General features: G+C 37.1%; 2 protein-coding genes across 6 annotated transcripts; one reads left to right on the top strand and one right to left on the bottom strand.

The window, feature by feature from the left end:
- Window positions 1-1,658: 1,658 nt before the first annotated feature.
- On the top strand, window positions 1,659-5,745 carry LOC107790026 (inorganic phosphate transporter 2-1, chloroplastic). The gene is made up of 3 exons (XM_016611925.2): window positions 1,659-2,741; window positions 4,316-4,507; window positions 4,643-5,745. Exons 1-3 carry the CDS (start codon window positions 1,995-1,997, stop codon window positions 5,465-5,467), a joined length of 1,764 nt encoding a protein of 587 aa, XP_016467411.1. The 5' UTR covers window positions 1,659-1,994; the 3' UTR covers window positions 5,468-5,745.
- Window positions 5,746-6,096: 351 nt separating this feature from the next.
- On the bottom strand, window positions 6,097-11,431 carry LOC107790035 (beta-arabinofuranosyltransferase RAY1-like). Of its 5 annotated transcripts, none has more exons than XM_075241078.1 (7): window positions 11,098-11,431; window positions 10,288-10,604; window positions 10,025-10,100; window positions 9,279-9,531; window positions 8,420-9,193; window positions 7,952-8,198; window positions 6,097-7,736 (listed from the first exon to the last, which is right to left on the bottom strand). In XM_075241078.1, the coding sequence occupies exons 2-7, from the start codon at window positions 10,484-10,486 to the stop codon at window positions 7,294-7,296; spliced, it is 1,992 nt and encodes a 663-aa protein (XP_075097179.1). In that variant the 5' UTR covers window positions 10,487-10,604; window positions 11,098-11,431; the 3' UTR covers window positions 6,097-7,293. The 5 variants fall into 5 exon arrangements, with proteins under 5 accessions (XP_075097179.1, XP_075097180.1, XP_075097181.1 ...); XM_075241079.1 differs by having other exon boundaries at window positions 8,420-9,187; XM_075241080.1 differs by having other exon boundaries at window positions 8,420-8,962.
- Window positions 11,432-12,628: the final 1,197 nt, after the last annotated feature.

Below are 12,628 nucleotides of genomic sequence, written 5' to 3'. Positions count from 1 at the left end.
TAATTAAGTTGGACAATTGTAACTTAAACTTTATGCTATAACTTAAAGGGAACTGAATGAGAGATTGAAAGGTAACGTGGAAAAGAAATTCTCCAAACCATTGTGTTATAAGCTCTCCAAACGTCCTCGGATTTTTATTATATATCTACATTTAGTAGATGAATATGGTCCATTTAATGAATTAGTTAAATGAATTTTGTACATTAATTATTCAAGGCAACTCCTCAAATTCTCCAAATTTAATTTTCTATAACAGCAAAGAGAATTTTGGTTAATGTACTATTTTATGAATGAGGTAATATATTTATTTTTCTAAGGGGTATTGCAGTTGTTAGCCTTTTATTTCCTCATTATATAGAGGTTAAAATGACTTTTTATATGACTTATCATCAATAACCCAGGTTATTCTATAATTGTTTGCAGTTTCCATGTTCATATACATTGTATATGAACAGATATCGGTAGCTTCATAAATTTGCTATAATGTGTATTTACTTTTTTGTATAAATATATTGTATATATAATATATATTTGATTGAGGATAAAATAGGTATTCAATTTTTCGTGGACATTTTAGTAAATCAACTTTACCTAAAAGTTTTCATACTTATAATATAGTATGATGATGATGATTAAATTTAAAGTTTATTAATATTTTTAATATGTTATCTTGTTGAGTGAATTGGATCAATATTGTTCTTTTACTTATTAAACTTAAAATATTATGAACCACGTTAGGAAACAGAATAACAAACATAAATAGATAGAAAACAGGGTATTCCAAATGAAAGGCTTGGATTTTCATAGTATTATCACCGCTAATGAGAAATTTAAGCTGAGTTAACTTCTTGTTGTGTAACACCATTAGTGACATGAAATAGCGTAAACAACGTATCTCTAATAAAACAACGTACCAACAAGGGTTGTGATGGAGTGATAACTACTCTTTCATCTTTAACCAGAGGTTTTAGATTCGAATCCCTGGGTATGGAGTCGCCTCTGTTATGAAACACTTTACCCCCAATGTGAAACTTCCCTGTGCGAATCCGGATTTAATCGTACCCCAATATGGATACGAACACAGGGTGGAAAACCAAAAAGTTAGATATTGTAGAAGGTATTTGCTTGAACTAAAACTAAACCTTATTAGGTTTGTTCAGTTTTGTAATAAGGCTAAATGGATGACAAGCAGCAGAAAGATATCAAAATTAGAGATTCTTTTCTGTGGATAAACTACACATCTGTTCTGCCTTATATGACATGTTACAACATGTTTGGGCATTATTTTATCAATTTGATTTTTCTGTGTACTAACAATATATAATTTTTACACTCATGTTAAAGGAGATCAACACCATTACTATCTATGGCTATCCTAATTTGACAACAGAAACATGCAGTAAATAATATGGTACAATATGTAAAAATAATGTATCTTTATTTTGCACTATTACTGTACATAAGTTAAATTTAATATTCTATTATAACTTTTCAATTTTGAAGAATTCTATTTTATCTAACTGTTCAACTTTTAAAAGTTAATAACTCCCCCGCTATCATTTTAATATTTCTTTCACTATCATAAGTCAAATTAATTTGTTTTAGATTCCTTATCCAATCCAATACCTATAAATGTGTTTCATTTATATGTCGTTTTAGTATTTGAAAACAAGTGGCCATGCAGATGAACTTGCAGTTGAGAGAACCCATAGCAACCACTCATTAGAAATACAACAAAATCTAGCACCCAAATCCATTCTCACCCTTAGCCTTTCCACCACTAAACCTATAGATCAAAAAGAGAAAATTAAATTCCAACAGAACAAAAAAAAGAGACTATGCATTTTGTTCTGTCACAATTCTTCCTCCACCAACTAAGCCTCTCTTTACTTCCTCTTATTCTTCATTCCATGGCCAAGAATCTACTTGAATAATTGCTTCCCTTTGTCTCTTCACTGTTTTTTTCCCTTCAAATTTTTTCTTCCATTTAAGCCATGACTTCTTCTTACAATTTATCTAGTATGAGAAACACTACTAAATCAGAAGCCATGTTAGTAGCTCAAAAATCTTATCTTTTCTATCCAAGACAAAGGCTTTGTGTATTTTCCAATGAAACCCAATTTCCCAAGAAAGATTTTCTTGTACTCAAGCCCCAAATTAGCTCTACCTTTTCATTTTTGAGACTGAAAAATTCCAGCTTTAGACACCCTTTTGCTGCCTTATCATCATTTGCTGAAGCAGATGGTGATAAAGGTGAGAACTTTGAAGTCAAATCCGACCAAGAACATGCAAATTCTTCTTCTGAGGAAGATGATGAGTTGCCTGGAATGGCACAAGCTTTTCACATATCTTCAAGCACAGCTTCTGCTATATCAATATGCATTGCATTAGCTGCACTGATTTTGCCATTTTTCATGAAGTCTTTGGGTCAAGGATTGGCCTTGAAATACAAGATGTTGTCTTATGCAACAATCTTGTTTGGTTTTTACATGGCTTGGAATATTGGAGCGAATGATGTGGCAAATGCAATGGGAACATCAGTTGGTTCAGGGGCATTGAGTCTGAGGCAAGCAGTAATCACAGCAGGGATTCTTGAGTTTGCAGGGGCACTCTTAATGGGAACACATGTTACTAATACAATGCAGAAAGGTATTCTTATGGCTAATGTTTTCCAAGGAAAGGATACTTTACTCTTTGCTGGTCTGCTTTCTTCTTTGGCTGCTGCTGGAACATGGTTGCAGGTGCATTTACATACTACCATTCCCTTTTTATTCCACAACGTATCCATAGTTCACGTTACTTGCCTATTGTTCAAGTAGTGGTTGAAAACTAGCTCCACAAGAGGGGTTACTCACATGGTCAACACTTCCCCATACAAGCCAGGGTCATGGTTTCGAGTCAACAAAGAAACAATAATTCCAACAAAGGGGAATCTAAGGGGAGGGGCAAATAAAAATTACCTTTACTTTTCATTTTCAAAAACTAGCTCCAGATATAAAATGTCGGAAAATTTAGGATGAAGGTATTAAATTATATACACCGATGATGCATTGAATTATAGATTATCGATGCATGAACTTAAAGTAGAGTTACTTGAATTACTCTTTAGGTGACGTGATTGTGTATACATTTTATATCGTCAGTACATATAACTTAAACAGAGAATGGAATAAGATGGAATAAGTGACATAAGTCAGCCTAGTAATTAGTGAAGTCAGCCTAGTAATTATAATCGAGTAGAGATTCAAAAATACTAGTAGGTGATTTCTTTCTATTTACCTCGGCCTTGATGACAGAATTATCCGAAACTTGTGCTGGTGGAGTTAATTGAAGTGTGCTCGAACTGCCTTAAACACCACTGTTATTAAAACTAAAAGCAGAATCAGTGACATAAATTGGAAGAAATGGAGTAACAATTTAATCAATTTAGCTTGTGAGAGATTCTAGTAATTTTGGATGTTCTTGATTTCTACAAGGCAGTCCTATACTAGGTTTCAGTTTCTGAATTTTTCAATGAGACAAAAAGGAGTTAAAAACTAGGATTCCGCAAGCAAACATTGAAAACCCACTGAAATACCTGACCTATAGAAGCCGTCTTGAGTTTCTTGTAATTGGACAAATCTAAGAACAACTTAGGCCAGCAATTGTTTAGCCGTTGGTCCAATAGTAAACTAAGGAAACATTGTCAAGAATATTACTCCCCTGGAATAATCTGCATATATTATAACTAGGAACACACTTAATATATGTGCTTGACATAACTTTATTTTATATTCTTATGAGAATGGCACAAGTAATTACTGAACAAAGTCTTGTGTTTTGACTATCAATCTAGGTCATTAGCCTAAAGTGACAAATAGTAAACGACATTTCAAACCGTGCCAATTATTTTGTAGATTACTGAACTTAGAAAAGCCTAAAAGTCATGTAAACTGTCATGGTTGTTTTCACATGTGTCTTTTCTAGATTGATAAATTGCACATCACGGAAGCCACACTCTGAGAAGCTATTGAAATAATAAATTCTAGATAGTACACCAGTGGAACTTCATTCCAAATTGCATGGGAATACATAGACTACCCTAACATTAAAGTGCCCGACGGAATAACTTTTCAGGCTCTAATGCTAAAAATGGCTAATAAGTCTTAGCTAGGACCTCTGCCTATACTTTACATTTCGTTCGGATGAATCTCCGCTATATCACTCTGCATCTATCTAATCACGCATTTGACAGAAGAAGCACTGCTGTCCATTTAGCAAATCACCAAGTACTCTCGTATGAATTTTCTGGTAAACTCTTTGTGTTCTTGCTCAGGTTGCATCATATTATGGTTGGCCAGTATCCACTACACATTGTATTGTAGGATCTATGGTTGGTTTTGGTCTTGTTTATGGCGGACCTGGTGCAGTCTTTTGGAGTTCATTGGCAAGGGTAACTTCCTCATGGGTGATCTCGCCTTTACTGGGTGCAGCAATGTCCTTTCTTGTGTACAAATGCATCCGGAGGGTATGTTCTTCTGATATATACACATAATTTTTTCCTTTATTAAAAAAATGCATACTCCGCCTCAGGCTATTGTGACCAAGACTTTTTCTGTTGCAACTTACAATTCCTAATCCTGGTGTCTTTTACTATTTTTAGTTTGTGTACAGTGCTCGGAACCCAGGACAAGCGGCTGCAGCGGCTGCACCAATTGCTGTGTTTCTTGGCGTCACGGGAATCTCTTTTGTAGCTCTCCCTCTGAGCAAGATTTCAAATCTAGCTCTTGGCCAGGCTATAACCTGTGGCGCTATTGGTGCTTTTGTAGTTGACAGGATCATCCGGGGCCAACTCGGTCACCTCCTTGCCAAGTCCAGTTCAAAAGAACCAGAACCAGAATCAGAAACTACCGACACTAAAAACATTGGATTTCTTTCAGATATTGCAGGACCAAAAGGAACACAACTGAAAATAGTTTATGGTGTGTTTGGCTACATGCAAGTGTTATCAGCCTGCTTCATGTCATTTGCTCATGGTGGAAATGATGTCTCCAATGCAATAGGACCATTGGCTGCAGCATTGTCCATTCTACAGGGTGGGCTCAGCGGAGCCGATATTGTAATTCCAAATGATGTTCTAGCATGGGGAGGCTTTGGAATTGTGGCAGGGCTAACAATGTGGGGATACAGAGTGATTGCAACTATTGGAAAGAAGATTACAGAATTAACACCCACCAGAGGATTTGCAGCTGAATTTGCAGCCGCGTCTGTGGTTTTGTGTGCGTCCAAGCTGGGGCTACCAATATCAGGTACGCATACCCTGGTGGGAGCAGTCATGGGTGTCGGTTTTGCCCGAGGACTTAACAGTGTAAGAGCAGAGACAGTGAAAGAGATTGTGACTTCCTGGTTAGTAACAATTCCAGCTGGTGCTACCTTTGCAGTTATCTACACATGGATATTCACTAAGCTCTTATCATACATACTCTGAGTGTAAATTAACAGAAAACGCCACCACTCAAACTTCTTGGATTAATTATAAAATCACACAGATAACGTTTCTGTCGTGATTTGAGAAATGCAATTTTTGAACCTTGTGGAGGATCCATGATCAAGAGTAGTAGTCCATTCAGTTAGGAAGACGAACAAGCTTTGGTTTCTGCCTAGCACTTTTGTGTTGGATTTAAGCAAATGTGATTTTGTTTCTTTGTATTTTACTTCCATATCAGGTTGTTGATCTTAGATATTAAAGTTTGAAACTGTTCTTCACATGCCTGGGACCAGTAGGTCAACATCTCAGTGCTCAATTAACAAGAAATTAAAGTTAAGATCTTGTAGACTGAAGGCACAGGTAGTAAGGGCCATTTACTATGAGCAAAGAGAAAGATGGTCTGAGGTAAAGGATAAAGGGAAGCAGTTGACAGGGAACACAAGAAAATGAGAAGGCAAAGTAATGTCTGAAAGAGTGTGTGTGTGTGTGTGTGTGTGTGTGTGTGTGTGTTCTTTATCCAAGCAAAAAGATCAGTCTAACTTCGACAAAATGGTTAAGATCTAATGCAGTCCAAAATTTGATCACACTGCTCATGCATAATGTAAACCGGAAATATTGTTCCATAACTGTGGAAGATAAAGATCTGTTTATTTCTTCTAAAATCAGAGCTATGTATGTTTTATATGGTATACAACTACATAGCACAATGTTACATGGTACAAATGTTTCTCCTTCCTTGTCTTTCCAGCTGCTTTCCTTGTAACTAACACAAATAATGACATCCAAATCTCCCAAAAAAAAAAAAAAAAAAAAATTGAAAGAGAGCAATGGGAAAAGAACACAAACTTGCAAAACTGACCATTATCTCTCCTTAGCTAAAGATAGAGCTTTGCAGTTAAACTTCATGAAAAAATTGACATACCGGGAAAGATACTCATGAAGAAATCTCCTCTATTGAATATAGATTAGGTTCCCATCTCGAATCCTTCCACGTTTTTGTTGTTGGGATAGGAGGTACAAATTTCTCCTGCTGCCTTTTCTTCCATAACCAACCAGACCATCTCTCTTTGGAGGCATAGAAGTCCTTTGCATAAGATATAGAGTCCTCTAAACAATCTCTGCTTACATCCACAACTTCTTCGCGGTCCAACTTAGGCTCCTCACTTTCAGTGAAATGTTTTGCTTTATGAGAGTAGTGTTTGCGCTTCAGTTTCTCTACAGTAGTAGAGGGGATTAAAAGGTATTTTTGCCCTGGCAAGAGAATATCATCTGCAGTGAGAAGAGATTCATGGGGACCATCAAAAAAATCCGGCAAAGCAACATGCCTTCCTGGATAGTTCTTTAATAACTGAGCTGCAGAAATGGCACATTCGTACATATCTACCTTCCCACCGGGATGAACTATCCGCACTGTGATATCCTTAAGTTGTGAACTCAGGCTAAATGAATCAGTTTCCTTCAACTTTTTCCTTTTTCCAAATTCTCTGTCTCTATTCTGGCCTAGTCCTGACTCGTTACCAAAAAGCTTAAGCATTTCCAGCAACTAGAAGCCTGCCACAACAACTACAAGCATCATAATAGGAGTACAGTTGTGGTCAAGATATCTCTATAAACAAAGATTCCAGAGCATGATAAACATATTTTGTGTTCTCTAGGCCAGCCTTTATGAATTTAACATTATCCCAAATGAACCAAATGATAACTCCAAAGGCCAAATGGAAAACTATATCCTCCAACAATAATATCTCTTTGGATTCTCCTCAACCGGCAAAACCAAAGTTTTCCATGATACAAGAAGCAGCAAAAAGCATCCAAGTTTTGTTGTTTCAAAAATACACAACTTTTGTCTTGTGCCACATCTGAAAACACATTCTTGTGCTCATATCGTATTCCCAGAGCCCTGATGGCACTTGACGTTCTAGCTTTTTCCTTCTCCCACTAATCCAGTTGTTATGAATAATAAAACAGCCCTTCATCAAACAGGCTTCCTTCACATTGCTTGCTTGCCAAAGATCTTTGTATGCGCCATTCGGAAAGAGGTTTCTGTCCAGGAATTGAACGGTCAAGTTCGTTTGAGGTTCTAAGCAACTGCTATCATCTATGCGATTGTATCCACCTTCCCCGCACAAAGTATCATAGAAGCTTGGTTGCTCAGAAAGATTTGAGTTTGCTGCATGCTTCACAACCTTCTCAAGAGCAGCAATAGTCGTAAAATCCGAATGAGCATAATAGAAACCAGAATTCAGACGTCGAGGTAAGTTTATAGGCCCTGTAATTGAGCCATAAATATTTGTGCACAAATAAAGAGACAAATTAGCTTAATCAAGGGTGATAACAGTTTATCTTCCAACAGCACAAGCATGTGATACGTAGATATCTTCCTCCTGAATATTAATCCCACTACTTAACTAGTTGTTCTTTGCACTCAAAATTTCAGCTTTCAACAAAAAAGATAATGTCCTTAAAAGGGAAATACATAAATACCTGTCAACTTGTATTCATCTGATTGTGCCACAAGAACTGCCGGGCCAAATGAGCTAAGCAAGGGAAGTGGATTCTTGAACCAATAAATGTCAACATCGCTCATTAATACATTGTAACCAAGCTTCAGTATCTGCAGAACGATTCTGGACTTAACTTTGGTTACTTTTTGAAAGCATTCAGTTCCAAAATGACAGTTGTCGAAGCTGATCTTGGTTTCAAGATTGGCATACTTGAAGACGGGAAGGCCCTAGCAACAAAAGTTCATCTTAGACTTTTAGTAAGATGGTAAACAGAACAGAGGGAGACGAAATCTTAACATTCTACGCATGGTGTAGGACATATATTTTTCCACAGAAATTGAGGTAGTCATGATAAATGAGCGAGCTATTACCTAGCTGCACTAATGGATTTTCAACCTATCAATCACATTTAGTGTGGCAAATATCAGCTAATAAAAAAATAAGTTACCTGCAAGATGGAGAAATCATATATATCATCGTCAAGAGCACAGACCAAAAAGTTAGAGATCTGGAGATGGTTCAGCCTGCAGACCCAACTCATTAGCATCTCTTTGTAACTATACCCAACAACTGCTAGCACAACTGTCTTATTTTTGTCTGCACGAAGTGACAGTAATATATCTAAAGATAAAGGAAGCGAAATTGGCGTCGACACATTCCAGTAGTTCTCCACAGAGCAGTCATTAGCTCCCTCGGTTGATCTGATAGTATCAATGCATTCCAAAGTTTTCTTCTCTCTTGTTGACTTGAACATAACTTGTTTTCTTAAACTCAATGATCCTTTGTACTTCAAAGGGTAAACAACCATTTGTGCGGAATTTATGAAGAGATAGTGTCCTCCACACTGAAAAAGCCTAAATATGTTAGAGAAGTTCTGCTCATGGAAATATAATGATCCATAAAGCATTGCTAAATTGGAGTTCCCCGTAACTTCCCAAAACCTTTTTCCAGTAGCCAGGCCAAGAAAATATTCACTTGCGCGATCGAAATCCTGGTCAAGATCATTAACGTACAAATTAGAAATGGCCCAACTAGCATCAAAGACAAATCTGAAATCAGAAAGCAGAGCTTCATTTATAAGCCAGCGGTTATGAAGCCCCTTTCCATAAAGAAACGGAGGGAGGACTCCTTTATGCAAGGGAAGATCTCCATTGTTCCAAGCTATTAGCATTTTTCCATCACAAAGGTTCCATTTCCAATCTTGTGAAAGGAAATCCTGCAACTAGAGGAATGGTGTACTCAAGTTAAGAAGTTTCCTCATGACTTATCCTGTCCAAATCATTTCTAAGGTTCCCCTTTAGCCATACCTTTAGGGTCTTCACTCGGCTTCCATCATCTTGAAACCAACGTTTCCCATCTGCATCCAAGTGAAATGGGAAGTGGGAAACACTTTTTGAAGAAGAAAACAGGAGCCAATCATGATCAAGTTTATGAGCATATTTCATAGTTTGAATGAAGTCTGGCAAGAGAATAGTGTCTGGATCAATCACAACGGAAACATCTGAAGAGGATGCTTTTGACCTTGCAACCATGGAATGAAAAAATGGTGTGCCTAGAAACCTAAAAGACAAAGGACAAAGATATAAGAGTAACAATTCAAACTTTCCTGATCAATTGAAGCCTAAAACTGAAAAGAACTAATGTAAGTTAACTTTCAACCCCATAACAAATCATTTTTCAGCAAAGTGATTATCTTACGGATCCTCTTTTAAAACTCTTCCATTAAGGTTCTCTTAAGTTACCGTTTAGATGCATTTGTTTTATCCATAAACAATGAGTAAGCTTAATCCTGATATTAAGAGCTAAAATACCAACTTATACAGTGCTATATTCCATTTCTCAGTGAATGCCTAATGCTTGTGTTAACTATAAACATGTCCGGCCACTCTTGTTTTCCTCCTCCCTTCAGTCCAATTAGAGATATAAATGTCATTTCAAAATCAAGCTCGTTTAGAAATTGCTACTTTTAGCATCAAGAAATTCAAGTGTCAGCCTATACCAGAGATTTTTATGCAGCCGAATACTGCATACAGTATACATCCACTCTTCTTACCGCTTACTAGCCAGACGCACTTCGGACACAGGGTACGCCATTTTTATGCAGGATTGACTGATTATAGTCTTTACAACTGTAAATTTCATAAACGAGAAAAAATGTACGATCACAGAACTTATCCATTGTGATAATAAAGTTAAAAAAAACTAATGTTTTGTGACTTTACCGTTATAGAGGTAAAGTTCATTTAGGATACGAAAAACACCAATACTAGTTGCAAAGATGAGACTAACTAAGAAATAAAAGTAAAATTTTCATACGTGAAATCGACGTTGGGCTCAACTGAGACGCGGGGACTAAATAATTCAGCAAAGGAGAAAACAGAAGGTTGTTGGCTGAACAGAACAACACTAATGTCTGGTGATAAGCCAAGCCAAGATCGAATAGCAAGAGCTTGCCTTTCCCCAATGGAACCCACAAAAGGCCTTGGCGCTGTAAATATGGTAATAGTTGGACCATCCAAAAGTATCTGACCTTTAAAAGAAGATGGCAATATCATAAGTTGAGTAGCATAAAAGGAGACACCAATTAAGGTAAACCCCCATAGCCAAATCAACCACAACCCAAGTGGCTTTGCCTGTAAATCCACCAAAAGAGAAAGAAAGATTCAATATTGGCTGAGAATAAAGAACACAATAGCATATTAAATGCATAAGCTAAAAGCTTTGTTGAAGCGGAAAAAATAATCAATTTTGATTGATGCTAAAGAACATTATAGCATTATTAAATGTATTATTAAGTTGAAAACTTTGTCGAAGTGGAAAAAGTAATCAATAATTTTACTGATGCCAAAGAACATTAATAGCATTGTAAATGCAGAAAGTTGAGAACTTTGTTGCAATGGGAAATCTTGATTGACAACAGAGAGCATAGTAAATATATAAAGGTGAAAACTTTTTTTTTCAATGGAAAAAAAGTTCGATTGACAACAGAGAACAAAGTAGCATAGCAAAAGCAGAGAGCTGAAAGATTTAGTGAAGTGGAAAAAGAAATCAATGTTGATTGATAAAAAAAAGAACACAATAGTAGCATAGTAAATGCATAAAGATGAAAGGTATGTAGAAATGAACCTTGTTGTTGTAGAGAAATGGGAAGAGAATAGATTGAAAGAAGTTCATTGTTGTTAGTGATAAGAATAAGGAATTGGAGATTTTCATGATCTTGGGTTTTATGGAACTTTAACAGCTTGTTTGGGACAGCAGCAGCAACGCCGTGGGAAAAGCATGGAAGTGGAAGAGGAGCTAAAGGCATGTGAGTGTGTGAGGCATTTGCGTTAGGCAGCCGTAGGTTTCAAGGGTCAATGAATGTGTCACCTTTTTCTTCACTAAATTAATGGGTGAGTGCAGATGCAACTATGAACTGGAAATGGAACTTCAACTGCCCAATTCGCAATTGTCACACATTTTGTATTGCTAGGGGTGTGGCAGCACCCCTTTCAAGTTTTTTCTAAAGATTTGACCTCTAAGGATGTGTCTGGTACGACAAACTTTGAAAAATATTTTTCTAGATATTATATTTTTTTGAAATTGGAGGAAAATAATTTCCCTATAAAAACTTAGGAAAATATTTTTCAAAAACTCCATCTACCTTCACATCTAACCCCGACCCTCCAACTTTAATTTTCTGTACCAACCTAACCCCTTCATCCCCCAAGCCCCCCAAAAGTACTTTTATTTTTATTGTATTTTCAATTTTCTGTTGGAGGCTTGCCTCGGGGGTTTTGTGTGATAAGAGTGTGCCACCTAGACTTAAGGGCAAGTTCTACAGAGTGGTAGTTAGACCGGCTATATTGTATGGGGCTGAGTGTTAGCCCGTCAAGAAGTCTCATATCCAGAAGATGAAAGTAGTTGAGATGAGGATGCTGAGATGGATGTGTGGTCCTACTAGGAAGGACATGATTAGGAATAAAGTTATTAGGGACAAGATAGGAGTGACATCTGTGGAGGACAAGTTGCGCGAGTCGAGGCTGAGATGGTTCGGGCATGTGAAGAGGAGAGACATAGATGCTCCGGTCAGGAGGTGTGAAAGGTTGTCCATTGCGGGTCTGAGGAAGGGTAGGAGCAGGTCTAAGAAGTATTGGGGAGAGCTAGTTAGGCAGGATATGTCATTGCTCCAGTTTACCGAGGATATGACCCACGATAAGAAGACGTGGAGGTCGAGGATTAGGATTGAAGGTTGACAATTAATAGCGTCTTTCTCCTAGGCTTACCAGAAGTACTAGGACTATTTTTATATTATCTTATTCATGATTCTTTACTATTATATGTTATGTCATTCGCGCACGTCACCTTAATGTATTGTTGTTATTATTGTTTGCTACTTGTTGCCTTATCTCCAATGTGCCTTGAGCCGAAGGTATATCGGAAATAGCATCCTTATCTTTATAAGGTAGGGGTAAGGTCTACGTACACATTACACTCTCCAGACCCCATTTATAGGAACACAATAGGTTCGTTGTTGTTATTGTTGTTGTTCGTTTTTCTGAACCACCCATCTCCAACCCCATCAACCTCCCCTCCCCCGCAAAAAAAGTTATTTTTAATATATTTTTAATTTTTTGTTTTTTTGTTTTTCTGAACCACCCACCCCCACCCCTCCCCG

Source organism: Nicotiana tabacum, chromosome 20, assembly GCF_000715075.1.
Source record: "Nicotiana tabacum cultivar K326 chromosome 20, ASM71507v2, whole genome shotgun sequence".
Classification (NCBI taxonomy): Eukaryota; Viridiplantae; Streptophyta; class Magnoliopsida; order Solanales; family Solanaceae; genus Nicotiana; species Nicotiana tabacum.
The sequence above is the reverse complement of the archived record's forward strand: the minus strand, read 5'-3'. Positions and strand labels throughout refer to the sequence as shown.

Excerpts from the sequence above, each read along its gene's own strand:
- LOC107790035 (XM_075241078.1), bottom strand. The coding sequence starts at position 10,486 with ATGGTCCAACTATTACCATATTTACAGCGCCAAGGCCTTTTGTGGGTT. Across the intron at positions 10,101-10,287 it reads GAGCCCAACGTCGATTTCAC|TTGTAAAGACTATAATCAGT; the intron begins GTATGAAAATTT and ends TGAAATTTACAG. Across the intron at positions 9,194-9,278 it reads GCCGAGTGAAGACCCTAAAG|TTGCAGGATTTCCTTTCACA; the intron begins GTATGGCTAAAG and ends CCATTCCTCTAG.
- LOC107790026 (XM_016611925.2), top strand. The coding sequence starts at position 1,995 with ATGACTTCTTCTTACAATTTATCTAGTATGAGAAACACTACTAAATCA. Across the intron at positions 2,742-4,315 it reads CTGCTGGAACATGGTTGCAG|GTTGCATCATATTATGGTTG; the intron begins GTGCATTTACAT and ends GTTCTTGCTCAG. Across the intron at positions 4,508-4,642 it reads TGTACAAATGCATCCGGAGG|TTTGTGTACAGTGCTCGGAA; the intron begins GTATGTTCTTCT and ends TACTATTTTTAG.